Source organism: Phlebotomus argentipes, unplaced genomic scaffold (assembly GCF_947086385.1).
Source record: "Phlebotomus argentipes unplaced genomic scaffold, Phlebotomus argentipes genome assembly scaffold_4, whole genome shotgun sequence".
Classification (NCBI taxonomy): Eukaryota; Metazoa; Arthropoda; class Insecta; order Diptera; family Psychodidae; genus Phlebotomus; species Phlebotomus argentipes.
Window position 1 is genome coordinate 11,921,217 of NW_026776174.1, and position 23,105 is coordinate 11,944,321.

The 23,105-nt window shown below is 39.9% G+C and overlaps 15 protein-coding genes across 16 annotated transcripts; 13 read left to right on the plus strand and 2 right to left on the minus strand.

Annotated features, from left to right (window-relative positions):
* Positions 1-37: 37 nt before the first annotated feature.
* Positions 38-1,902, minus strand: LOC132257620 (probable cytochrome P450 9f2). The gene is made up of 3 exons (XM_059754603.1): positions 1,650-1,902; positions 375-1,588; positions 38-319 (listed from the first exon to the last, which is right to left on the minus strand). The coding sequence occupies exons 1-3, from the start codon at positions 1,859-1,861 to the stop codon at positions 153-155; spliced, it is 1,593 nt and encodes a 530-aa protein (XP_059610586.1). The 5' UTR covers positions 1,862-1,902; the 3' UTR covers positions 38-152.
* Positions 1,903-2,422: 520 nt separating this feature from the next.
* LOC132258905 (protein salivary glands marred) lies at positions 2,423-6,428 on the plus strand. 2 transcript variants are annotated; one of them, XM_059756444.1, is made up of 5 exons: positions 2,423-2,731; positions 2,914-3,026; positions 4,611-4,771; positions 4,941-5,075; positions 5,622-6,428. In XM_059756444.1, the coding sequence occupies exons 2-5, from the start codon at positions 2,948-2,950 to the stop codon at positions 5,901-5,903; spliced, it is 657 nt and encodes a 218-aa protein (XP_059612427.1). In that variant the 5' UTR covers positions 2,423-2,731; positions 2,914-2,947; the 3' UTR covers positions 5,904-6,428. The 2 variants fall into 2 exon arrangements, with proteins under 2 accessions (XP_059612427.1, XP_059612428.1); XM_059756445.1 differs by lacking the exon at positions 2,423-2,731 and adding an exon at positions 3,176-3,317.
* Positions 6,429-6,616: 188 nt separating this feature from the next.
* Positions 6,617-8,928, minus strand: LOC132258899 (E3 ubiquitin-protein ligase Iruka). Its single transcript, XM_059756438.1, has 4 exons — positions 8,715-8,928; positions 8,073-8,657; positions 7,871-8,018; positions 6,617-7,627 (listed from the first exon to the last, which is right to left on the minus strand). The coding sequence occupies exons 1-4, from the start codon at positions 8,787-8,789 to the stop codon at positions 7,458-7,460; spliced, it is 978 nt and encodes a 325-aa protein (XP_059612421.1). The 5' UTR covers positions 8,790-8,928; the 3' UTR covers positions 6,617-7,457.
* A 430-nt stretch (positions 8,929-9,358) lies between these two features.
* On the plus strand, positions 9,359-10,288 carry LOC132258902 (farnesol dehydrogenase-like). Its single transcript, XM_059756440.1, has one exon. It carries the CDS (start codon positions 9,533-9,535, stop codon positions 10,283-10,285), a length of 753 nt encoding a protein of 250 aa, XP_059612423.1. The 5' UTR covers positions 9,359-9,532; the 3' UTR covers positions 10,286-10,288.
* A 201-nt stretch (positions 10,289-10,489) lies between these two features.
* On the plus strand, positions 10,490-11,308 carry LOC132258900 (farnesol dehydrogenase-like). The gene has a single exon (XM_059756439.1). It carries the CDS (start codon positions 10,492-10,494, stop codon positions 11,245-11,247), a length of 756 nt encoding a protein of 251 aa, XP_059612422.1. The 5' UTR covers positions 10,490-10,491; the 3' UTR covers positions 11,248-11,308.
* A 98-nt stretch (positions 11,309-11,406) lies between these two features.
* LOC132258904 (farnesol dehydrogenase-like) lies at positions 11,407-12,267 on the plus strand. The gene is made up of 2 exons (XM_059756442.1): positions 11,407-11,498; positions 11,557-12,267. Exons 1-2 carry the CDS (start codon positions 11,450-11,452, stop codon positions 12,255-12,257), a joined length of 750 nt encoding a protein of 249 aa, XP_059612425.1. The 5' UTR covers positions 11,407-11,449; the 3' UTR covers positions 12,258-12,267.
* A 419-nt stretch (positions 12,268-12,686) lies between these two features.
* LOC132258903 (farnesol dehydrogenase-like) lies at positions 12,687-13,479 on the plus strand. Its single transcript, XM_059756441.1, has one exon. The coding sequence runs from the start codon at positions 12,687-12,689 to the stop codon at positions 13,437-13,439; it is 753 nt and encodes a 250-aa protein (XP_059612424.1). The 3' UTR covers positions 13,440-13,479.
* A 136-nt stretch (positions 13,480-13,615) lies between these two features.
* On the plus strand, positions 13,616-14,674 carry LOC132257846 (farnesol dehydrogenase-like). The gene is made up of 2 exons (XM_059754885.1): positions 13,616-13,835; positions 13,888-14,674. The coding sequence occupies exons 1-2, from the start codon at positions 13,787-13,789 to the stop codon at positions 14,589-14,591; spliced, it is 753 nt and encodes a 250-aa protein (XP_059610868.1). The 5' UTR covers positions 13,616-13,786; the 3' UTR covers positions 14,592-14,674.
* A 235-nt stretch (positions 14,675-14,909) lies between these two features.
* On the plus strand, positions 14,910-15,662 carry LOC132258499 (farnesol dehydrogenase-like). Its single transcript, XM_059755830.1, has one exon. The coding sequence runs from the start codon at positions 14,910-14,912 to the stop codon at positions 15,660-15,662; it is 753 nt and encodes a 250-aa protein (XP_059611813.1).
* On the plus strand, positions 15,533-16,717 carry LOC132257887 (farnesol dehydrogenase-like). Its single transcript, XM_059754932.1, has one exon. The coding sequence runs from the start codon at positions 15,965-15,967 to the stop codon at positions 16,715-16,717; it is 753 nt and encodes a 250-aa protein (XP_059610915.1). The 5' UTR covers positions 15,533-15,964.
* A 403-nt stretch (positions 16,718-17,120) lies between these two features.
* Positions 17,121-18,264, plus strand: LOC132258077 (farnesol dehydrogenase-like). The gene is made up of 2 exons (XM_059755182.1): positions 17,121-17,240; positions 17,310-18,264. The coding sequence occupies exons 1-2, from the start codon at positions 17,192-17,194 to the stop codon at positions 18,011-18,013; spliced, it is 753 nt and encodes a 250-aa protein (XP_059611165.1). The 5' UTR covers positions 17,121-17,191; the 3' UTR covers positions 18,014-18,264.
* Positions 18,265-18,344: 80 nt separating this feature from the next.
* LOC132258078 (farnesol dehydrogenase-like) lies at positions 18,345-19,248 on the plus strand. Its single transcript, XM_059755183.1, has 2 exons — positions 18,345-18,448; positions 18,506-19,248. Exons 1-2 carry the CDS (start codon positions 18,400-18,402, stop codon positions 19,207-19,209), a joined length of 753 nt encoding a protein of 250 aa, XP_059611166.1. The 5' UTR covers positions 18,345-18,399; the 3' UTR covers positions 19,210-19,248.
* Positions 19,249-19,260: 12 nt separating this feature from the next.
* Positions 19,261-20,182, plus strand: LOC132258079 (farnesol dehydrogenase-like). The gene is made up of 2 exons (XM_059755184.1): positions 19,261-19,416; positions 19,474-20,182. The coding sequence occupies exons 1-2, from the start codon at positions 19,368-19,370 to the stop codon at positions 20,175-20,177; spliced, it is 753 nt and encodes a 250-aa protein (XP_059611167.1). The 5' UTR covers positions 19,261-19,367; the 3' UTR covers positions 20,178-20,182.
* A 172-nt stretch (positions 20,183-20,354) lies between these two features.
* Positions 20,355-21,392, plus strand: LOC132258080 (farnesol dehydrogenase-like). The gene is made up of 2 exons (XM_059755185.1): positions 20,355-20,408; positions 20,465-21,392. The coding sequence occupies exons 1-2, from the start codon at positions 20,360-20,362 to the stop codon at positions 21,163-21,165; spliced, it is 750 nt and encodes a 249-aa protein (XP_059611168.1). The 5' UTR covers positions 20,355-20,359; the 3' UTR covers positions 21,166-21,392.
* An 815-nt stretch (positions 21,393-22,207) lies between these two features.
* LOC132257825 (farnesol dehydrogenase-like) lies at positions 22,208-23,094 on the plus strand. The gene is made up of 2 exons (XM_059754863.1): positions 22,208-22,277; positions 22,342-23,094. Exons 1-2 carry the CDS (start codon positions 22,229-22,231, stop codon positions 23,043-23,045), a joined length of 753 nt encoding a protein of 250 aa, XP_059610846.1. The 5' UTR covers positions 22,208-22,228; the 3' UTR covers positions 23,046-23,094.
* The last annotated feature ends 11 nt before the right edge of the window (positions 23,095-23,105 follow it).

Genomic DNA, 23,105 nt, shown 5'->3' on the forward strand with positions numbered 1-23,105 from the left:
AAATGAATGAGCGAAAGAATAACCGACTGAACGCATATTGTATCATGTTTTTATTAATAAAGTCAGCAAAGCTTGTATAAACGCAATTCTAAACTTTCACTTATGTACTGATAAGATTACACACATTATTTTTATCACACGTTGACTTGACTTTAGTTTCTTGGGCGAAACTGTACGTGAATTCCCTTCTCAGTTTGCACACCGAAGAATTGATTCGCCAATTTGACAGGAATTTGAGTCTTTTCCGTGGTCTCGATGTGAAAATTCAGGATTAAATAGTAAATGATCGACTTTAGTTCCATCAAGGCAAATCTGGAGCCTGAAATACACGAGCAATTAGAGGAGAAAAGATATGGAAAAATGATAATCTTTACCTATGCAATTCCGAGGACCAACGCCGAAAGGCAAGTAAGCAGCAGGATTAATTGAAGCCTTGTTCTCGTCGCTGAATCTCTCAGGGTCGAATTTATCAGGATTTGGGAAATATTTAGCGCTTCGATGGAAGTGAGCAATCAGAACCCAGAAAACATCACCTTTGTGGAATGTGAACTCCTTGTCATTGTCGTATTTCAGTGTGAAGTCGCGAGTGCAGATCCTGTCGACAACAGGAGCTGCAGGCCATTTCCTCAGAGTCTCTGATATCACCATGTCCAGATACTTCAAGTGCTGCAGAGATTCATATTTGATAGACTCTCCGCCGATTTTTGAGTGCATCTCTGAAATTTCCTCGAACAGTTTGTCCTGAACATCCTGGTTGACCATGATTTCGTAAATAATGAAGCCCGTGACAGTGGAAACAGTGTCGAATCCTGCCAGGAAGAAGCCAAAGCACTGAGCAACGATCTCATCTTCTGTCCATGTTCTTCTGGAAGCTTTCAATCCTATTTCAGACTCTTCAACGGTGGCAAATCCCGCAGAGTCCTTTTCAGTTACGGTGTGAGTTAAATTGCCTTTCCTAGCTTCCATTAGAAGATGAATCATGTCAGGACGAACGATGTTCTGTTCCTCTCTTGTCTTCATTGTGTTTACAACCAAATTCTTCATGAAATTCCTGCTCTCTGCGTGAAATAGTGGAATATTGAGTAACTCCATCAGCCAAGGACATATTCTGTACAACATAAACGTGATTATAACTCTGATATTAGTAAAAGTAAAAATCCTTTTTGCTGTCACATAAAAGTTATTGTCCTTGTCCTTTAGAGAATCCACTTTGATGCCAAAAGCACACGTTCCGATTATGTCTGTAGCTAATCTTGAAAATAATTCCTTCGTCTCATAGATTTGTAGTCCTTTTTCGTCAACTTCCGTCTTCAAGAAGTCCACCATTTGCTCACAGATTTCCACTATCAAATCGCACATCAAACGCATTTTGCTTCCTGTGAAGGCAGGACTTAATGTAGCTCGCATGTCCTTCCACTTTTGACCCGTGAGAGAAAAGATGGAATTCCCGAAAAGAGGATCAAAATCTTCGGAAAAGAATACTCTGTGGTCAGGGAAACTCTCAAACTCCTTCACAGCAAGACGCTTCAGGATGTCTGGGTCAAATATCAAGACGACAGGATCACGAAAATCGAAATATCCCATTAATCTGCAAAATTCATTATTTCATAATCATATTTACTTAAAAAATATTTGCATTAAAAGCTTACTTTTCATTTTGATATCCCTTCGAGATGTCCTTTACGAAATCAAACGCACTGATTTGCCTCATCCACAACTTGATGCTGTTGCCAAAGATGAATGTTGGCTTGCGAAATGCGAGTCCTTTTTCCACAAAGATATTCTCATTCTTCGTACCGAACTGATAAATGTAGTAAATCAGAGCGGCCAAGGCCGTAAAAATTAAATATAAGAACAACATTCTATTGCGTCGCTGAAATCGCCGCGGACAGAATGCTTCTTTGTGGAATATCTGAACACAACTGTTGTGAATGAACCAACACGTTATTGTATTTATTTCAGTGAGAACATATATTGCGCATGTTATGTTTACAAAACGTCTCTCTCACACCATTTAGTTGTATTTGCTTTACTTTTCGAATGGTGTTCAGTGAACATTGCTTTGAAATCGTCAAAAAGGACCTCCGGGATGATTTCTTAATTGATTTCACATTTTCTGCACAAATCTGTTGTAAAACTGTATCAAGTACACATATTGAATGATTAATCTGACGGCAAAAAGTTTTTAATGCATGTAATTGTATAAATAATTAGTTTTACTCATCCTGACAATTCTAATCTGAAATGTATTCTAATTCTTTACTTAATAACCCCTTCAATTATTCATTCATATCAACGGATTGATTTGAATTGTGCGCCACAAACTGTTATACATCCGCGAATAGCGTTCGAGCATCTTCGGCAGGGTTTCGAACTTCGAAGATGTGTTGCGCTGCCGTTTTTCTACACAACATTCAGTTCGCGTACGGATTTTGGGCGGTGTGGCAGTTTTCGCTCTCTCTCCTCTTTGTGGGCTCTCCTTTGCAACACCCCCAAAGTCGCTCCCATCCGCGCTCCTGCTCCCCGAGACGGTGCTCGTGAGCCCCACTATAGTCGCAATAGTGTCTCAAACCCCAAAGAAAGCGCGATGGAAAGAGTGTGATTGGGAAAGTTTCACTTCCGGAGGCGCTGCAGAACCACTCTTGTTCTGCGCTTCTGTCCGTGGAAATCAATCAGTTATCCCGTTATCGCGACTATCAGCGAGGAATTAAGTTAATAGAATTACACGCAGGTAGTTTATCAGCGCTCGTGGAGAGGAATTGTCTCGCAAAGTGGATCAATGAACCTCGGACGCGTCATGGAAGTGCGTGTGTGAATTCACAATTTCTCACCTTTGATCCGCGATTGCGAGATGATTTCCGATGCCACGCAACATGCACTGGATTTTGATATTGGTGTAAACTTGAATTTCAGGAAATTCCCGTGGATTTACACTGTGAGAAAAAGGATGGCGACCACGAACTTGGTGGAACTTCAGGCTTGGCTAATGTACCAAAAAGTCTCAGTTGAGTGCGCAAATTGCCTCTGTAAGTGCGACTCCTCAAGTGCAAAACATAATCTGCATTCATGAATGCAATTTCCTGCGTGATAACTTTCATTTTTGCTCATATTCATTCATTCAGTCTTCTCCAGTTCAATTGTCGCCTTAATTTATCAATTAATATTTTATTTGCAGAAATACACCATCGCCAATTTGGCCTCGCCTTGTAGCTATTATTGATGGTCTGAGTTGTGGCACGTTTATCTGTTAATTTGCATTCTGTGTGGATTTTGAGTTGGCCTTTTTCTGTCACCTCCCCAAAGTGTGATGATCACAGGTAAAACCACCACTCCCACTCATTTCGCGCTTCCTTTGCGTTTTGGCCACTCTTTGTCCCCCCGAATCGCCTCTGCGCTGCCCTCAAAAGGCTCTCCGCCGAGTGGGAGTGTCGTCGCTCCTCCTCGAGTCCTCAAGGAGGCGAGCAGAAGGTGAAGCGCTGGGTGGGTGATAGCACTCTCTGCTCTATAATTGAAGAGAAGCGGAAGAGGCTATCGATCCGCCGGTAACCTTGTCGCAGGCCGAAGGGACGCCAGAACACAAAGCGCTAAAGTTTCGAGGTTGATGTGGCTTTCATTAAACTTGACCGCGGCTCATTTGCACGCACATGCCATCAACCCTCGCTCGCAAAAGCGGGTGGATTGGCGATAAAGACGCTCTCTTCAGGGACAAAGTCAGTCCAGCGGTTCTATAGACGCGAGGATTTCACATCATGGCTCTTTGTGTGATCGATTGGAACAGTGAATTCGGCAAAATTCAGCAATGACGCATAGAAAATGATTAATTATGTTAATGTGATTAGAAAAATGATGCTTACAATTCCATTTAGAAGACTCAAAATTGTTTGGAGTGCGAAGAAAAGTTAATAAGCATTATTTCTTCAAATTCAACACAAATCTCGTCATATTTTGTTATTAACTTTGGAGTCTTGCAATTGGCTTCTAAGATATTCCATCTAAAGTTATAGGAAGAGGTCTAAATCTAAGCAGAAAGCATATTTGTCCTACATTCTCACGACGCAAAGGGTTGAGAAATGTGTGATTTCCTTCAGCACAATGAAATCCATTGAATTATTCACACTCCTCGAACAACCATTGATTTTCTTGTATTTTTAGATTACATTGATTTATATCGGAAAATTTTCCACCTGTCTTTATTTTCATCTTTCCCACGTGTAAAATATAATTTATAGTTGTCTGAATCACAAAATCTATTCACACATCAGGAAAACATGATTCACGCTGTCTTTTGTATTGCATGATTTTTATATTGATATTTTTTGGATGAGTTTGCAATTTATGTTCCAATTTTTGCACAAAGTCACGATCATGTCTCGGAAAATTGTTGTTTACTTTGAGTAATTAAAGCGCGCCAAAATGCATTACGATTTCTCAAGTTTAACAGCCCACAAAAGTTTTATCACCTGGAAATAAACTTTCTACTTTCCGGCGAAAATTCGGAAACTTATGAAATATTTATGTAATTAAAAAGAAATGCGAGGCAATGCGTCTCGCCTTATCAATTGGCTTTTCCTCGTCACAGCGCGACTAATTGAATCATGTTTCGCTTGCAGTCATGAGTGATTCAGCGTCGGCATTTCGTGCCCGAGACATTGGTCTTCGCGCACAGAAGAAGATTCTTTCGCGAATGGCAACGAAGAGTGTGGCGAAATCCTTCATTGATGACACAACAGCCTCGCTGCTCGATAACATCTATCGTCTGGCAAAGATTCATGTGAGTCTTGAACAGAACAATCCTCTTCTGTTGCATTTTCTCTGGGAAATTAATTGATTTTGCGTCGCTAAGCTTTTTCATTAAGCAAAAACACACACTTTTGATGAGTGTTGACACTTTGCAGATAAGATAGGAGATTTTATTGCTGCCTTTTTCCAATTTCTTGCAGACCGATAAGAAGCAAGCTGAGAAACTTGTGAAGAACATCATAAAGATTGTAATAAAAATCGGCGTTCTCATTCGCAATGATGAGTTCAATGATGTGGAATTGCAAACAGCGGAAAAGTTTCGCAAAAAATTTCAGGTGAGTTTAATATTTGCTAACAATTTAACATGCATTACTCAGAATCTTAAACGCCGTGGAACTTCTGAATCACTTTGGTTTTCAGTTCTTGTAGGATATCGTAAAGAAATGTGAAAATTCATGGTCTTTCGCAAATTCACATGGTTTATTTATGGCCTAAACTTTACTTTCCTCTTCTTATTCGAGTTTCTTGTGATATCTATCAATTCTTGTTTTGAATTGGATATAAATTTTTGTGTGAAAAGGTTTCGAACTCAAAAAGAAATCATCCTCAAATAAAAAAAAACAAATAATCAGGAAGTATGTTAAAATGTTTTAGCTGACTGAAAGGATGCGTTAAATAAGAGTTCTGTTGTCATAACTTTTGACAATTGTATTCTAATAGCCTTCAGAAGTACTTACATCACTTTTCGCCAAAGAACAAGTGCGGAAATTGTTTCTGCAACTCTGTGCTCTGTTTCAATATTCCACGAAGAGGCAACATAAACAGTGAACTGGCGTCACTGCGAGGCATAATAATAATGAGTGGTTGTCTTTGCATTGCAGGTCACTCAAATGGCTATAATTTCCTTCCATGAAGTGGATTTTAGCTTCGATATTAACTACCTGCAGAAGGCACTCGCGGAGTGCCAATTCCTGCTGAAGTCCGTGATCAAGAGGCACTTGACGGAGAAGAGCCTGGGCAGGGTGGATGAGATCTTCAAGTTTTTCCGCGACGACAAACTCCTCGAGACCGCCTTCCGCCCCAACTCGCCGTACAGCGACGTGATGACCAACTTGGTGGCGGACCTGAACAAGTCCCTGGACGAGGGAGACTCCAACTTATAGAGAGCCTGAGAGGCGATTGTCCCAACATATCTAATCACGCGAATTGTTCTCTTTCTCTGCCCGAAGGCAGAGACGATTGCACAATAATTGTAGAGGAAAATTGGGATCAAAGTTTCAGGCCTTCTTACAATTTCTACAATTATACTATGAAAAGCACACGTGAAGAGCGTGAATTTCCAGCGACAGATCAAGCATTAACAACATTCCATGATCAAGAAGACGTTTTTACACCAAATATTATTACCTTTACTATGCGTTGTTTGTTTATTCTTCTCTCTTAATGTCTGAACAATTTGTTTTACTAATGATTAAGACTGTTTTTTCAAGTAATATATAATTTATTCTTGCCATAAAATATTGACATAAGTTCTCTTTTGATGCATTATTAATCACTCCCTATGTTTCCCTTATTGTAAGTGATTGATTTTAGTATAGACATGTAATTTGAGGTGTGATTTTGGGGAAGAGTTAAATCTAGTTTCCGAGACGACATATCTTCATGACAATAAAGTATGAAGAATGGTATTTTCATAGTATCATAATTTCTGCAGATTGTTGAATTGGTTCGAGAAAATGCTGTCAGAAGCGTTCCGTCCCAAAAGTAGATTTTCATTGTATTTAGGAGATGATGGAGAAAAATGTACTTAAAATGTGGATCAAGACACGAAATAAATATGACAAAACAATGCAAATTCAGCATTTTTCACTGGGCGTCTCTCTGAAGAAAACCACGATTTTGTGAGAAATATTTTATTCACTCTCTGTTTAATAGAGATTTCACACTTGGTATTTTTTTTGTTATATTTTCCACGTAATCTGTATCATTCATCGTGTTTTCACTGTGGATAAATTAAGCGAATCTTTTAGTACCTACCTATGTCATTTGTTTGAAGCTATATAGTTATAGTTATGAATTTCCTCTTCTTTTTCTCTATGTATTTTTTCTCAGTTTATTTATCATCTCTCACACACGAAGAAAGGAAAAGTTGTGAAATTTCGAGGGCCGCACAATATCAACATTACAATCAAACTCAGTGTCAACACCATTGTTATGCTTCCTCTTCTCTCTATATTACTTCATAGTCGGTTACAGGAAGGAATACTGACTGACACATTGGCTGCAATATTGTAGGTTCAAGAGGACTATAATAATTAACAATTTTGAATTTGAGCATCGCGAATTCCGGCACATTTTCTGCACAGTGGCGCGAAATGGAAAAACAAAGCCTCTCCACAGAAAACCAAAACACAACCGTGCACATTCAATAGCCCACAAATGGAATTTCAATTAATCATCAAATTCGTGGAAATGTGTGAGAATTATGGAGATTATTCTTACAAAAAATTTCTTGATAAACGATTTTACGTACTTGGAAAATTAGTGTGTGACTTTTCTCTCTTTATCTTTGTCTCTCTCTCTTACCCTCTCTCTCTCTTTCTCTCTCTCTGTTCAGTGAAACCGCAAACAGATTGTTTTTTTGCTATCTTTCTATCCTCACAACACAAAACGGGATTTGGGGCGTCTTTTCACCAAAATTTCCTCTGTCCCTCACTCTAGTCAAAATCAAACTGTGGCGGACCATCATCGTCATCGTACCGCCGCTGGCTGCGCGCCTGATGATCCGCCTGGCGGCTTTCCGACGGATTTGTGGACGTCTGCGGCTGGCTCTGTTGACTAGTCGACGATCCTGGGCCTTCGTTATCAGTTCTGTAGAGTGTATTTCCTGAAAACAGATCGTGTTCGCGCAATTTTAGTCATATGTTTACATAAAACCACAGAGATCAACTGCATTTTGAATGATTCTAGCGTTGCCTTCGCTCGTGATTTCATTCTGTTTTCTTTGACTTGCAATTATCGGTAAAAGTTGTGTTTTTATGATGACGGCGCACAACTCTATTGCGAAGGCATTTGCAGCTGATAAGATCAATAAAGAAATGCTGTGCTCGGGAATGACGTGATTACTCACTTAGCGAATTCACTGCCAAAGTCGCAGCGGCATTTAAACTACTACTCCGGGTGAATTCCTCAGCCTCCGGCGACAGGGCTTTCCGGCAGATTGGGCAGGTACCGTGCAGCTCCAGCCATGGGACAATGCAGTTCTCGTGATAGAGATGCTGTGCGGAGACAAGACATTAGAACGTGGCAATCGAATGAAAAGCAGCGCTTACCGAGCATGGCAATTGTCTGACAGCTTCGGTCAGCTGGAAGTCCTCCAGGCACACGGAGCACTGCAGCTTGGTGTCCACCTGCTCCTGACAGATCTCGCCCTTCGGGATCTCGGCGATCTTGTCACGCGCCAGCGGCGGCGGCCCCGTGCCCTCCATTTGGTTCAGCAACTGCGTCACTATCGTGTCGATGCCCTCGTGTCCCCACGCATAGTCGCCGGGATTGCCCATGAAGAACATGGGCGTTCCCGGGCCGGCGCCCATCACCGATATCACAAAATCATGGAGAAAGTTGTCCAGATTCACGCTGTGCACGCCAATGCGCTGCGGATTGCGATTGGAGCGGTTCCGGGAGCGCCCGGCGGTGCTCTGACCCTCGCCCGGACCACCATCCGGCGGCAGCGGCCGGGCGCCGGTCATTGACATGAAGAGCGTGGACAGGAGTTCATCGTTGAAGCGATGATTGATCTCCGGGAAAACAGCGTCCGAAGACTCTGACATCTCAACATCGTCGGCACTCGAGGGCTCCGCGGCGGCGGACGGCAGCTCCTCGATGAACCCGCCCGAGCACAGTGGGCACGTGAAGTCCTGCAAGACACGCACGGGGTCAAGGGATGGGCGTTCGCTGTCATTTTCACAACTCACCGTCGAGATGTTCTCGATCTCGATGCTGCACACATGACAGTAGAATCTCTGCGGACGCTGCACGACTTCGGCCATTTTCACCTGCTTTTCTCGCACAGCGGCTAGAAACAATTGCTCTGGCTAATCTGACACATTGTTCGAGCAGCAGCTACTGAATTTCCATGGGAAAACAGACGGGAAAAATCGCAGCCAACCAATGCGTGCTCTTCTCCTGTGACTGTGACAGCCCGTGACAATTGAAAACGGAAGTACGGCGAACAAGGCGAATTCGCCGCATCACGCTCGGATAAGCAATTTGAAGTTATCCAACAAGATTCGCGCCAACGAACATGATCAAGTTGGAATCTCACAGGATATAGTATCTAAATTTCTAACATCACGTCAGCCCTTCTTATCATATTCAGATAATTATAATGCCTCCACAGTCCACACTGCAAGATGATAAGCAAAAAGATCGCTAAACGTGGTGAAAATAGCACTTAACCCTTCGATGTGAAAAGAATCTAAGAAATAATGTAAAGATAAATATTATTCTGAGAGCGAGAAAAAAGCATATGGAAAATACAAATTGAATATGGGCACAAATAGAGACATATTTATTAAGGAAGCACTGAAAAGAGCTCTAATGAGAGCATAATTATAAAAATCTTTCCTCCTAAAACGCAAAATGGTTAAAACAAGGTTGTGATTAATAACAGTCATGATATAAGTTATGATTACATACAACCACATCGAGAGTATATAATAAGTAAGCAGGCATACAATAGGAATCAGTATCTCACATTCCTTTGAAGCATTAGATCAGTTCTTGTCTGAAAATGGAGCAGTGGAAGAATCGAGTGGCTGTTGTGACGGGCGCTTCTGCAGGAATCGGAGCCGCAATTGTCAAGGATCTGGTAAAAGCAGGAATGATAACGATTGGACTGGCAAGAAGATTAGAGAAAGTCCAGGCTTTGAAAAAGGATCTTCCCGCAAATCTTCAGGGAAATCTTCACGCTGTTAAGTGCGACATCAGTAAGGAAGATGATATTGTAAGAGTGTTTGATTGGATTGTGAAGAAATTCAATGGAATCGACGTCTTAATCAATAATGCTGGAGTTTTGCGTGAAACTGAATTGATCAAAAGTGATAATTCAGAACTAATCCGAGAAGTTATAGATACTAATGTCTTCGGTCTGGTTTTCTGCACTCGTGAAGCCTACAAATCAATGGAACAGCATGGAAGAAATTCTCATGTCGTTCACATTAATAGTGTCGTTGGACACAATATTATTCGCAATTTACAAATGCCTTCAAGTAACATTTACGCTCCAAGTAAGTTTGCAGTGACTGCGATAACGGAGATTCATCGCCAGGAGTTCATCAGGAGCAAGCATCACATCAAAGTAACTTCAGTGAGTCCAGGAGCTGTGAAAACTGAGATGGTACCTGACGATTATAAGGAAAAATTCGGGGATATACCTTTTCTTCAAGCTGAAGACGTTTCACAAAGTGTTCTTCACGTCTTGGGGACTCCTCCTCACGTTCAGATCCACGAGTTGACTATCAAACCATTCGGAGAATCATTTTAACTGCTGAATATATTCATGTAAAAATTTGAATATAGTCGGAATATAGGGAATATAGAGAAATTGCGCACACATTCATGAGAAATTTACATAAGACTTGATAACACCTTATCATGTACGCAGAAAGAGAATAAAAATTGAGAATTACATTTGAAGAACTCCAGTCATTATTTGTCTCTCGCAGAAATCAAACGTGATTTTCTTAAAACATGGAGCAGTGGAAGAATCGAGTGGCTGTTGTGACGGGCGCTTCTGCAGGAATCGGGGCCGCAATCGTCAAGGATCTGGTCAAGGCTGGAATGATCACAGTTGGATTGGCGAGAAGAGTGGAAAGAATCGAGGCTTTAAAGAAGGATCTTCCGGCTCATCTTCAGGGAAATCTTCACGCTGTGAAGTGTGACATTACCAAAGAAGACGAAATTGTAAGGGTTTTTGATCGGATCGACAAGGAATACAATGGAATTGATGTACTCATTAATAATGCTGGTGTTATTCGTGAAACTGAGTTGATCAGAAGTGACAATTCAACTCCACTTAGAGAAATTATTGACACAAACGTCTTCGGTCTGGTTTTTTGCACCCGTGAAGCTTATAAATCTATGGAAAAGCATGGAAGGAATTCTCATGTCGTTCACATTAATAGTGTCGTAGGACACAATGTTATCTGTAATTTGCAGATTCCTTCTTATAATATATATCCTCCGAGCAAATTCGCTGTGACCGCGATCACGGAAATCCATCGCCAGGAATTCATCAGAAGCAAGCATCACATCAAAGTGTCTTCAGTGAGTCCAGGAGCTGTGAAAACTGAAATGGTTTCCGATGAGTTTTTTAAAGAGAGATTCGGGGATATACCTTTTCTTCAAGCTGAAGACGTTTCACAAAGTGTTCTTTACGTCTTGGGAACTCCTCCTCATGTGCAGATTCATGAACTCATCGTCAAACCATTTGGAGAATCTTTTTGATTTCCCAACAATAAATGAATGACTTGCTGTTGATTCTTTTATTTATATGACCCTACACGATATGACAACGCTTACATAAGTTCTGATACCGCTTATCATATCTTTTCTTGATAAAAAATGAACATATAAACTTTGGGAATGACATTGTAAAGCGTCAGTTTCTTTTTGTGTGTCACAAAAGCATCAGGTCTTTAGGAACGGAATGGAGCAGTGGAAGAATAGAGTGGCTGTCGTGACTGGCGCTTCTGCAGGTGAGAAAGTGAGTGATTTAGTGTTCGCAATAGGTTAAAAGACTCTTATCAACCTCAGGTATTGGAGCCGCGATTACCAAAGATCTGGTAAAAGCAGGAATGATAACGATTGGACTGGCACGAAGATCAGAAAGAGTCGAGGCACTAAAGAAAGAGCTTCCAGCCGATCTGCAACAAAATCTTCACGCTGTGAAGTGCGATATCACCAAGGAAGATGAAATTATTAAGGTGTTCGATTGGATCGATAGAGAATTCAATGGAATCGACGTCTTAATCAATAATGCTGGAATTTCTAGACAGACAAATTTAATTAAGAAAGACAATTCATCCCTAATTCGAGAAGTCATGGACACAAATGTGATGGGCCTGGTTTTTTGCACTCGAGAAGCCTTTAAATCAATGGATAAACATGGAAGAAATTCTCATGTTATTCATATCAACAGTATTGCAGGACATCAGATCTTCTGCAAACTTGAATTTCCATCACTGAACATTTATGGTCCAACAAAATATTCAGTGACTGCGATAACGGAAATCCATCGACAGGAGTTCATCAGGAGCAAACGCCATATCAAAGTGACTTCAGTGAGTCCTGGACTTGTAAGGACAGAAATAGCTCCTGCAGCATTTTATGAACTATCGAAATGGCCCTATCTAGAAGCTGAAGACGTTTCACAGAGTGTACTTCACGTCTTGGGAACTCCTGCCCACGTTCAGATCCATGAGTTGACTATTAAACCGTTCGGAGAAGAGTTTTAACACTTTATAAACCTGCAAACTTATTAAAAGAAATACAACACATAGATAGTGGTAAATATTTTGTTGAATCATTCCCATGACTCGCAAGTATTACTCTTAATTGATGCTTATTTACCACAAGAATGACATGCAAAGCGAAACACTTAAAAAATCATTCACTATTACGAGATAGCTTCAAATTATATCAATATTTCGTTTAGAAAAAAATCTTCTCATTCTAGAAGCGGACAATAATCTTATTTACACACTTCCTCTTCAGTGTCTGAGCAATACATGTATATAGACAAACTGAAATATCATCACTATTTAAGTATATAAGACATAAACTATAAAACTCGACAACCGAACATCACAATGGTCAGTTGAGTTAAGAACTTGGTTAAGAAACTCCAAGAAGTTATTGTGAATATCGTGAATTTCATTGAAAAAATGGAGCAGTGGAAGAATCGAGTGGCTGTTGTGACGGGCGCGTCGGCAGGAATCGGAGCCGCAATCGTCAAGGATCTGGTCAAGGCTGGAATGATCACAGTTGGATTGGCGAGAAGAGTGGAAAGAATAGAGGCTCTAAAGACGGATCTTCCAGCACATCTTCAGGGAAATCTCCACGCTATGAAGTGTGATGTTTCGAAGGAAGATGAAGTTGTGAAAGTGTTTGCCTCAATTGCGTCAAAATTCGACGGAATCGATGTCCTGATTAACAATGCTGGGATTATTCGCCAAACTGAACTCATCAATGCTGATAATTCCATCCCGATTCGAGAAATAATCGACACCAATGTGATGGGATTGGTTTTTTGTACTCGAGAAGCTTTCAAGTCCATGGAAAAGCACGGAAGAAATTCTCATGTTGTGCACATCAACAGCATTGCCGGACATATGCCCATTTGCATGCTTGAACATCCTTCAAACAATATGTATCCTCCAAGTAAATATGCAGTGACTGCGATAACGGAGATTCATCGTCAGGAGTTCATCAGGAGCAAGCATCACATCAAAGTGACTTCAGTGAGTCCTGGACTCGTTCGAACGGAAATCTTCCTTCCTCAACAGTTGGAATTTATTTCTAAAATGTCTTACCTTGAGCCCGAAGACGTATCGCAGAGTGTTCTTCACGTTTTGGGAACTCCTCCTCATGTCCAAATACACGAATTGACCATCAAACCATTTGGTGAAATGGTTTAAAAGATTTGTGACAAATTTTAATAAAAAAAAAGCTAATTATTAGTCAAATTACAAGAGTTTTCTTTAGGTGTCAAAATTATCTCTGTCATGGTCAGAAACATTACATTAGGTTTGACCTTCAGCACATAACATTCTCACAAAATCAATGTGTTGACTTCTTTTCGCACACTCTCGTTTTTATTTTCGGCTGTATATATTTTTTACATAACAGTGATTAGTCCACGACACACTCTCAAAGAGTTATTATATGAAACAGATATGGTATTTCACCAGAATGCTCAATATGAGCAGGGGAGAATAAGATTCAGTTGGATTCTTGGCTTTCGTTAGTTCAGGGGCGATAAGAAATGGAGCAGTACAAGGATCGAACTGCTGTTGTGACGGGAGCCTCTTCAGGTAAGATAGTGCAATGAATGAGCCATATTCGAAAATAAATTATGCTTATCAGGGATCGGAGCTGCAATCGCTATGGATCTCGTGAAAGCTGGAATGATAGTGGTTGGATTGGCGAGAAGAGTTGATAAAATCGAGGCTCTCAAGAAGGATCTTCCAGAGGAATTAAGAGAGAATTTGTACGGAATGTATTGCGATGTCTGTGATGAAGGAGACACTGTTTGGACATTCGATCTGATTGATGCTAAATTCGATGGAATCGACGTCCTGATCAATTGTGCAGGAGTATTTAGAGAAACTTCCTTAATTGATAAGGACAATTCAGGGCCAATCCGAGAAGTTATGAACACAAATGTGATAGGCTTAATTATTTGCACTCGGGAGGCTTTTAATTCTATGGAGAAGCATGAAAGAAACTCACACGTTGTTCATATCAACAGCATTGCAGGACATCAAATTCCTTTCAATATGCAACAGTCTTCGCACAACATTTATCCTGCCAGCAAACATGCTGTGACTACAATAACAGAGATTCATCGTCAGGAATTTATCAGGAGCAAACGCCACATCAAAGTGACTTCAATAAGTCCAGGAGCTGTGGAAACTGAAATTGTTCCTGGCGATTACAGAGAAAGATATGGAGAAATTCCCTTTCTTCAGCCTGAAGACATTTCTAAGAGTGTCCTTTATATTCTGGGAACTCCTCCTCATGTCCAGATTCATGAACTCATCATAAAACCCTTCGGAGAACGATTTTGAAAAATGATTATTTGTATTAACTCTTTTAACGTATTTTGTTTTTGCATTGTATGATAATAGATTTCTTGAAACATGCTTGTAAATCATTACCAGATACAAACTAATAGTGTTTATTCAGTGAATCTAATTTATAAAAAATGTGTAATTTCTTGTACAATAAACACGACTAAAGAAACAATTCTTACGCAGTAAAAGACTAACTTGACGCACTAAATTTTAATCACATCTCACCCAGTGACTAAGCGCAAACTATAAAATGTGATATCGAGTTGACGAACTAGTCAGTTGCTTTTGGGAATTCTAAGAGTTTAACAGAAAATGGAGCAGTGGAAGAATCGAGTGGCTGTTGTGACGGGCGCTTCCTCAGGAATTGGAGCTGCCATTGCCAAAGATTTGGTAAAAACAGGAATGATAACGATTGGACTGGCAAGAAGATTAGAGAAAATCGAGGCTTTAAAGAAGGATCTTCCGGCTCATCTTCAGGGAAATCTTCACGCTGTGAAGTGCGACATCACCAAGGAAGATGAAATTGTTGAAGTGTTTGATTGGATCGATAGAGAATTCAAGGGAATTGACGTTCTTATTAATAATGCTGGAATTTTTCGATCAACGGAACTGATCAATGCTGATAATTCGATCCCGATTCGAGAGATAATTGACACTAATGTGATGGGCCTTGTATTCTGCACTCGAGAAGCTTTCAAATCTATGGAAAAACACGGAAGAAACTCCCATGTTGTGCACATCAACAGCATTTTCGGACAAAAGCCTATATGTATGCTTGAATATCCTTCGAACAATATATATCCTCCAAGTAAATATGCAGTGACTGCGATCACTGAGATTCATCGTCAGGAATTTATCAGAAGCAAGCATCATATTAAAGTTACTTCAGTGAGTCCTGGACTGGTGAAAACGGAGATCTTTTCACCAGAAAGCCTGGAACAGCTAGCTGAAGAGCCCTTTCTTGAGTCTAAAGACGTTTCGCAAAGTGTTCTCCATGTCTTGGGGACTCCTCCTCATGTTGAAATCCATGAACTCATCATTATTCCATTCGGCTCGCGATTGTGATGTTACTACGTTAGAACAGAATAGAAATAAATAGTGTTGACCCACCCACAGAATTATATGGATTTTATTAAAAAAAAAGTGTGTGGTTCTTCCTAGACATATGTATGTATATACATTAACCGTGTTTTAAAAAACCTCCTCACACAGCAAAATACAAATCCAAATTTCATCATAAGCTCGCCAGCATATTGTACATAATGTAAATAATATAGAAAACTATAAAACGCGATGTTGAGTCGACGCACTGATCAGTTGTATTGGGGAAATTCTAAAGAGAAGAACTGAGTTGTGAAGACCACACAATGGAGCAGTGGAAGAATCGAGTGGCTGTTGTGACGGGCGCGTCGGCAGGAATCGGAGCCGCAATCGTCAAGGATCTGGTCAAGGCTGGAATGATCACAGTTGGATTGGCGAGAAGAGTGGAAAGAATAGAGGCTCTAAAGACGGATCTTCCAGCACATCTTCAGGGAAATCTCCACGCTATGAAGTGTGATGTTTCGAAGGAAGATGAAGTTGTGAAAGTGTTTGCCTCAATTGCGTCAAAATTCGACGGAATCGATGTCCTGATTAACAATGCTGGGATTATTCGCCAAACTGAACTCATCAATGCTGATAATTCCATCCCGATTCGAGAAATAATCGACACCAATGTGATGGGATTGGTTTTTTGTACTCGAGAAGCCTTCAAATCTATGGAAAAGCACGGAAGAAATTCGCATGTTGTGCACATCAACAGCATTACAGGACAAAAACCTATATGCATGCTTGAATATCCTTCAAACAATATGTATCCTCCAAGTAAATATGCAGTGACTGCGATAACGGAGATTCATCGTCAGGAGTTCATCAGGAGCAAGCATCACATCAAAGTGACTTCAGTGAGTCCTGGACTGGTCAATACAGAGATATTTTTACCAGAACACAGAGAAATGCTTGCCGCTCTTCCCATTCTTGAACCAGAAGATGTATCTCAGAGTGTCCTTCACATTTTGGGAACTCCTCCTCATGTTCAAATCCACGATTTGACTATCAAACCATTTGGTGAAACGTTTTAAACAAATGTACTACAAAGTGATACATATATTTGTACAATTTCAGAGAAATAAAAAGAATTCTGTAATTTTTAAATCATTCTTATCATATTTATTTCATCACCAAATGCACGAAATGTGACAAAAAACTCAAAATTCAAAACTGTGTAACATTACAAATTTGTGGCCAAAAGTATTAGTCAACCAAACAACGGAGTAATCTGCTTACAAATACATTCACGAGTAAATCTATTTGAGTTTGAATATAAGCTCTTTGGTCAAATCATTTTGTGTGAAGATTTTATTTACTCACCCGTCCACATATTCATTTCGGCTAGCATTTTTTACTAGGTGTTTGACCTACTAACCTTGAGCAAGTTGTTATATAAGTTTTTTTGTCTACTCAGAAATATCTGCTTTTACCAGAATGTTTGAGAGAGGAAGAACTCAGTTGGATTTCGGATTTCATCAGTTTAAGTGTTCGTACACAGAAAAAAGATGGAGCAGTGGAAGAATCGCGTTGCTATTGTGACTGGCGCTTCATCAGGTAAGTCAAAACAACTTTAGGTAGTTCATTCATTTATTAAGCCACTGCGGATTGTCTGGCATTCATTAGGAATCGGAGCTGCGATCGCCAAAGATCTCGTGAAGGCGGGAATGATCACAATTGGATTGGCAAGAAGAGTGGAGAGAATTGAAGCTCTGAAGAATGATCTTTCGCCAGAATTGATACACAATTTGCACGCTTTCAAGTGCGATATTACCAAAGAAGAGGAAATTGTGAGCGTCTTTGCCCGAATCCATGAGAAATTCAATGGAATTGATGTGCTAGTGAATAATGCCGGTGTTTATCGTGATACCGCTTTGATTGACAAAGACAATTCAGACATCATTCGTGAAGTCATGGACACAAATGTGATGGGCCTGGTTTTCTGCACTCGAGAAGCCTTCAAATCAATGGAAAAGCACGGAAGAAATTCTCATGTTGTTCATATCAACAGTATTGCAGGACATCAAGTTTACTGCAATATCGAACAGCCCTCAATCAACATTTATCCTCCGAGCAAATATGCAGTGACCGCGATTACGGAAATCCACCGTCAGGAGTTCATCCGGAGCAAACGCCATATCAAAGTGACTTCAGTGAGTCCTGGACTTGTGAAAACGGAAATTTTCATACCAGAACACAGAGAAATGCTTTCCAAACTGCCCATTCTTGAACCAGAAGATGTATCTCAGAGTGTCCTTTATGTTTTGGGAACTCCTCCCCATGTTCAGGTGCATGAATTGACTATTAAGCCATTCGGCGAGTCTTACTAAATTCTTCAAATATTGTCGTTTTTCTCATAATTTCTGCCTACATTGTATTTACACAATCCAATATGCATGCTTTATAGTAAAAAGAAACACAGTTCGTTCTTCTGCCTTATCACTGTATTACCAAATAAGCTGTCTGTGTATTCTAAGGCCCATGAACTTGACATAGCAAATAAAGTGAGCCAATAAAAAGCAAAGATAATATAATACCATCGCATACATTAAGTGGAAATACATGTAAAATAAATATCACATATGTTCAGAAATAGAGTTCAGAGAGAGAGAGAGAGAGAATACATTTCTATAAGTGAGTATATTAAACAAGAAAGATTCTCAGAGGAATCAGTTGTATTTCCGACTTCTACGAGGAGAGATTTTGTGCGTGAACTATGGAGCAGTGGAAAAATCGAGTTGCTGTTGTGACGGGAGCTTCCGGAGGTAAAAAACGCCTAAAGAAATATCAACATCAGCTGATGTTTTAATCACAAATCGTAGGGATTGGAGCTGCCATTGCTAAAACTCTCGTCAACGCCGGAATGATAGCTGTAGGATTGGCGAGGAGAGCTGAGAAAGTTGAAGCTCTGAAGAAGGATCTTCCGGCTCATCTTCAGGGAAATCTTCACGCTGTGAAATGCGACATCACCAAGGAAGACGATATCATCAGCGTCTTCGATGGAATTGATTCCAAATTTAAAGGAATCGATGTTCTAGTCAACAATGCTGGCATTATTCGCCAGACGGATTTAATTGACAAAGACAATTCTGTGCCAATTCGAGAAGTTATGGACGTAAATGTTTTTGGCTTAGTTTTTTGCACTCGTGAAGCCTATAAGTCAATGGAAAAGCACGGAAGAAACTCACATGTTGTACATATCAACAGCACAGCTGGTCAGCAAATCTTCTGTTATCAGGATGACATATCCTATAATATGTACACTCCAAGTAAGTTCGCCGTGACTGCGATAACAGAAATTCATCGCCAGGAGTTCATCAGGAGCAAACGTCATATCAAAGTGTCTTCAGTGAGTCCTGGACTGGTCAAAACGGAAATCTTCATGCCGGAACACAGGGATGTGTTCTCTAAGTATCCTGTTCTCGAACCAGAAGACATCGCACAGAGTGTCCTTTACGTTTTGGGAACTCCCCCACATGTTCAAGTACACGAATTGATCGTGAAACCCTTCGGAGAGCCTTATTAAATCACTTTTTGTAATACAAACTCACATTGTGTAATAAAGAATGGCTTCTTCTTATCTTATCTGTGCCCAAAATTATATAATAGTGACCGGGTGCCGAAATATTTCAGTATCAATCATAACTTCACAGACTTTGAACATATTTTTTCAAGGAATATAAAATGGAGCAGTGGAAGAATCGAGTGGCGGTCGTAACTGGCGCTTCTTCAGGTAAGTCTTTTCTAGTTTGTACACCGTTAAAGACTATAAAGAATTTTTGCTAAATAGGAATTGGAGCTGCAATTGCCATTGATCTCGCAAAGGCTGGAATGATAACAGTCGGATTAGCGCGTAGAGTTGATAAAGTTCAGGCTCTGAAGAAAGAATTACCGGAAAAATTACGAGTGAACTTACATGCTATGAAGTGCGATGTGTGTGAGGAAGAGGAAATTATAAGGACATTTGAGCTGATCGATGCCAAATTCAACGGAATTGATGTTCTGATCAATAATGCTGGTATCATTCGTCAAACTGCTCTGATTGATCAGGATAATTCATCTTTAATTCGAGAGGTTATCGACACTAACGTGATGGGCTTGGTTTTTTGCACTCGAGAAGCCTATAAATCTATGGAAAAGCACGGAAGGAATTCTCACGTTGTACATATCAACAGCATTGTAGGACAACAACATTTTTGTCTGCTTGAATATCCGTCTTTCAATATGTATCCGCCAAGTAAATTCGCAGTCACTGCGATAACGGAGATCCATCGTCAGGAATTTATCAGGAGCAAACACCACATCAAAGTAACTTCAGTGAGTCCTGGAGCAGTTATAACTGATATTTTTGAGAAGGATATCAAGGATATGGTTGCCCAAGGACCGCATCTCTTGCCTGAGGACGTGTCTAAGAGCGTTTTGTATATTTTGGGAACTCCTCCTCACGTTCAAGTTCACGAACTGACTATCAAACCATTTGGAGAAGAAATGTAATTTAGAGGAATTCTCTCTTCAAATTTAAGCTGTATTTGATATAAACACTCTTCAAGATAAAGTCATAATAAAATATTATCAGATATTCTCCTTATCTAATCAGCCTCTTCTGTGTTATTTAATCTGCCTATTAAATGAACAATTTTGCCTTTTGATGTTCAGTATTCCTTTCAAATTCTAAAATGGAGCAGTGGAATGATCGCACAGCCGTTGTAACAGGAGCATCTACTGGTATTTAACCTAAGTGATTAATAGAAAAGGATGTTTTATATTTCATTTAACATCAGGAATCGGAGCTGCAATTGCTGTGGATCTGGTGAAGGCTGGAATGGTAGTTGTTGGTTTGGCACGCCGAGAAGAAAATATTGAAGCTCTGAAGAAGCAAATTCCAGAGAAGCTCCGAGTGAATTTGCATGCTATGAAGTGTGATGTATCTCAAGAAGAAGATATCATAAGAGTTTTTGAGCTGATCGATGCTAAATTCAACGGAATTGATGTTCTTATCAACAATGCTGGAGTTGCTCACAGTAAAATCAACTTAATTGATCATGATAATTCGGCGAAAATTCGACAAGTTATCGATACGAATGTCTTCGGTCTGGTTTTCTGCACTCGCGAAGCTTACAAATCCATGGAAAAGCACGGCAGAAATTCCCATGTTGTGCATATTAACAGCATTTCTGGACATAAAATTGCATTCAACCCCGCAGTGGCACCTTCCAATTTATATCGCCCGAGCAAATTCGCTGTGACCGCGATTACAGAGATTCATCGCCAGGAATTCATCAGGAGCAAGCATCACATTAAAGTGACTTCAGTGAGTCCTGGACTCGTGAAGACTGAAATGACCCGTAACTCTTATGACACATCAAAACTCCCTTATCTAGTGCCTGAAGACATCTCACAGAGTGTTCTTCACGTCCTGGGAACTCCTCCTCATGTGCAAATTCATGAATTGACCATCAAATCATTTGGAGAACCTTGGTAAAGTTATTTGGATTTGCCACAATTTTGTGAGAGTCAAGATTTGTGATGTTTCCGGAATAAATGTGTGAAAAGTAAAAAAAAAAATTCAGCACAAATTGTACCCCTTACAATAAGGATTTCTAAAATTTAATGTCAATGAAATAAGAAACAGAGGCAGTAAAATTAGTCGAAATTATGCACTTGGAAAATATCGAAAAAACTTTTCAAGAACAATAAAAACCAGACATCAGCAGATGTTTTCCTTATTTTATTCATTTTCCTGTACTATATAAGCAGACAAGAAGATGAGATAGTTTTAACTTAGCGCAGAATTTTCAGTTTGTTCAGTTTATTCCTCGACTTTTGCAAAGAAGTAGTGGAAGAATCGAGGGGCTGTTGTGACTGGCGCATTTTCGGGTAAAATTCATACATTTAAGTATTTATTTATTACAAAATTCACATTAGGAATTGGAGCTGTAATCGCTGTGAATCTCGTGAAAGCAGGAATGATAGTTGTTGGATTGGCACAAAGAGTCTATAGAGTCGCAGCACTTAAAGGGTTACTTTTAGAGACAGTAGACTGAATTTGCACGCTATGAAGTGTGATGTGTTCGAGGAAAAGGATATCATGAATAAATAAAATATAATATAAATCATATGATAAAATTCAAATAAATTTATACAAATTCATATTAATTTATATACATTCATAAAAATTTCATCAAGTCATATCTCAGCATTAATGGAATTTACAAGTCATTATCACATAAATGCCCTTATCACACTACCTAAATTATTCAATGTGTCATGCTAATCTTAACGTAATTAAATTGTCCACAGAGCACAAATTTAAAATTACGTATCACAAAATGACAAGATTTCAGGGAAAGTTGTTACTATTTAAGGCAACACCTCCGAATTTGGTCAATACTTTTTCCATTCAACATCGACACTCCATTCAATACATCGATGCTTTCCTTATCTAATCAGCCTCTCCCATGCTATTATATAAACTGTGAGCAGACTTGGAGAAATGTAGTATCATTTCACCATTTAATCGTGAAGCTTTCGTGGTTCGTTCTGAAATGGAGCAGTGGAAGAATCGAGTGGCAGTTGTAACCGGCGCCTCTTCAGGTGAATGATCTTACATCTTGCAATAAAAGATGCAAATAAATAAGTAAAGAAATATGCTTTTCAGGTATCGGGGCGGCCGTTGCAGTGGATCTCGCAAAGGCAGGAATGATAACAGTCGGATTAGCACGAAGAGTAGAACGAGTTGAAGCTCTGAAGAAGCAAATTCCAGAGAAGCTCCGAGTGAATTTGCATGCTATGAAGTGTGATGTATCTCAAGAAGAAGACATCATAAGAGTTTTCGAGCTGATCGATGCTAAATTCAACGGAATTGATGTTTTGATCAACAATGCTGGGCTAATTCGGGACACTGCCTTGATCGACCAGGACAACTCTGAGGCGATTCGAGACATAATCGACACCAACGTGATGGGCTTGGTTTTCTGCACTCGCGAAGCTTATAAATCCATGGAAAAGCACGGCAGAAATTCCCATGTTGTGCACATCAACAGCGTAGTTGGACACAAAGTTCTTTGCAACATCGATCAGCCTTCAATTAATATGTATCCGCCAAGTAAGTTCGCCGTGACTGCCATAACGGAAATACATCGTCAGGAGTTCATCAGGAGCAAACATCATATCAAAGTGACTTCAGTGAGTCCTGGAGTTGTGGGAACTGAATTCTTCTTGCCACAGCACAGGGATTTAATCAAACTAGGACCGCATCTCCTGCCCGAGGATGTATCGAATAGTATTATGTACATCCTGGGAACTCCTCCCCACGTTCAAATTCACGAGCTGACTATCAAACCCTTTGGGGAAATGTTTTAACAGCTGGGTCATTTAATGAATTATATTGTTAATAAAATCCAAGACAAAATCCAAAAGAAT

Bases quoted from the DNA above. Each gene is read 5' to 3' on its own strand.
- LOC132258902 (XM_059756440.1), top strand. From the start codon at position 9,533: ATGGAGCAGTGGAAGAATCGAGTGGCTGTTGTGACGGGCGCTTCTGCA.
- LOC132258899 (XM_059756438.1), bottom strand. From the start codon at position 8,789: ATGGCCGAAGTCGTGCAGCGTCCGCAGAGATTCTACTGTCATGTGTGC. The intron at 8,019-8,072 runs GTAAGCGCTGCT...GTCTCCGCACAG, and splicing joins TCAGACAATTGCCATGCTCG to CATCTCTATCACGAGAACTG. The intron at 7,628-7,870 runs GTGAGTAATCAC...ATCTGTTTTCAG, and splicing joins TTTGGCAGTGAATTCGCTAA to GAAATACACTCTACAGAACT.
- LOC132257620 (XM_059754603.1), bottom strand. From the start codon at position 1,861: ATGTTGTTCTTATATTTAATTTTTACGGCCTTGGCCGCTCTGATTTAC. The intron at 1,589-1,649 runs GTAAGCTTTTAA...TGAATTTTGCAG, and splicing joins AAGGGATATCAAAATGAAAA to ATTAATGGGATATTTCGATT. The intron at 320-374 runs GTAAAGATTATC...CGTGTATTTCAG, and splicing joins TGGTCCTCGGAATTGCATAG to GCTCCAGATTTGCCTTGATG.
- LOC132258903 (XM_059756441.1), top strand. From the start codon at position 12,687: ATGGAGCAGTGGAAGAATCGAGTGGCTGTTGTGACGGGCGCGTCGGCA.
- LOC132257887 (XM_059754932.1), top strand. From the start codon at position 15,965: ATGGAGCAGTGGAAGAATCGAGTGGCTGTTGTGACGGGCGCGTCGGCA.
- LOC132258900 (XM_059756439.1), top strand. From the start codon at position 10,492: ATGGAGCAGTGGAAGAATCGAGTGGCTGTTGTGACGGGCGCTTCTGCA.
- LOC132258080 (XM_059755185.1), top strand. From the start codon at position 20,360: ATGGAGCAGTGGAATGATCGCACAGCCGTTGTAACAGGAGCATCTACT. The intron at 20,409-20,464 runs GTATTTAACCTA...ATTTAACATCAG, and splicing joins TGTAACAGGAGCATCTACTG to GAATCGGAGCTGCAATTGCT.
- LOC132258077 (XM_059755182.1), top strand. From the start codon at position 17,192: ATGGAGCAGTGGAAGAATCGCGTTGCTATTGTGACTGGCGCTTCATCA. The intron at 17,241-17,309 runs GTAAGTCAAAAC...GGCATTCATTAG, and splicing joins TGTGACTGGCGCTTCATCAG to GAATCGGAGCTGCGATCGCC.
- LOC132257846 (XM_059754885.1), top strand. From the start codon at position 13,787: ATGGAGCAGTACAAGGATCGAACTGCTGTTGTGACGGGAGCCTCTTCA. The intron at 13,836-13,887 runs GTAAGATAGTGC...TATGCTTATCAG, and splicing joins TGTGACGGGAGCCTCTTCAG to GGATCGGAGCTGCAATCGCT.
- LOC132258079 (XM_059755184.1), top strand. From the start codon at position 19,368: ATGGAGCAGTGGAAGAATCGAGTGGCGGTCGTAACTGGCGCTTCTTCA. The intron at 19,417-19,473 runs GTAAGTCTTTTC...TTTGCTAAATAG, and splicing joins CGTAACTGGCGCTTCTTCAG to GAATTGGAGCTGCAATTGCC.
- LOC132258904 (XM_059756442.1), top strand. From the start codon at position 11,450: ATGGAGCAGTGGAAGAATAGAGTGGCTGTCGTGACTGGCGCTTCTGCA. The intron at 11,499-11,556 runs GTGAGAAAGTGA...TATCAACCTCAG, and splicing joins CGTGACTGGCGCTTCTGCAG to GTATTGGAGCCGCGATTACC.
- LOC132258078 (XM_059755183.1), top strand. From the start codon at position 18,400: ATGGAGCAGTGGAAAAATCGAGTTGCTGTTGTGACGGGAGCTTCCGGA. The intron at 18,449-18,505 runs GTAAAAAACGCC...CACAAATCGTAG, and splicing joins TGTGACGGGAGCTTCCGGAG to GGATTGGAGCTGCCATTGCT.
- LOC132257825 (XM_059754863.1), top strand. From the start codon at position 22,229: ATGGAGCAGTGGAAGAATCGAGTGGCAGTTGTAACCGGCGCCTCTTCA. The intron at 22,278-22,341 runs GTGAATGATCTT...TATGCTTTTCAG, and splicing joins TGTAACCGGCGCCTCTTCAG to GTATCGGGGCGGCCGTTGCA.
- LOC132258905 (XM_059756444.1), top strand. From the start codon at position 2,948: ATGGCGACCACGAACTTGGTGGAACTTCAGGCTTGGCTAATGTACCAA. The intron at 3,027-4,610 runs GTAAGTGCGACT...TTTCGCTTGCAG, and splicing joins TGAGTGCGCAAATTGCCTCT to TCATGAGTGATTCAGCGTCG. The intron at 4,772-4,940 runs GTGAGTCTTGAA...AATTTCTTGCAG, and splicing joins ATCGTCTGGCAAAGATTCAT to ACCGATAAGAAGCAAGCTGA.
- LOC132258499 (XM_059755830.1), top strand. From the start codon at position 14,910: ATGGAGCAGTGGAAGAATCGAGTGGCTGTTGTGACGGGCGCTTCCTCA.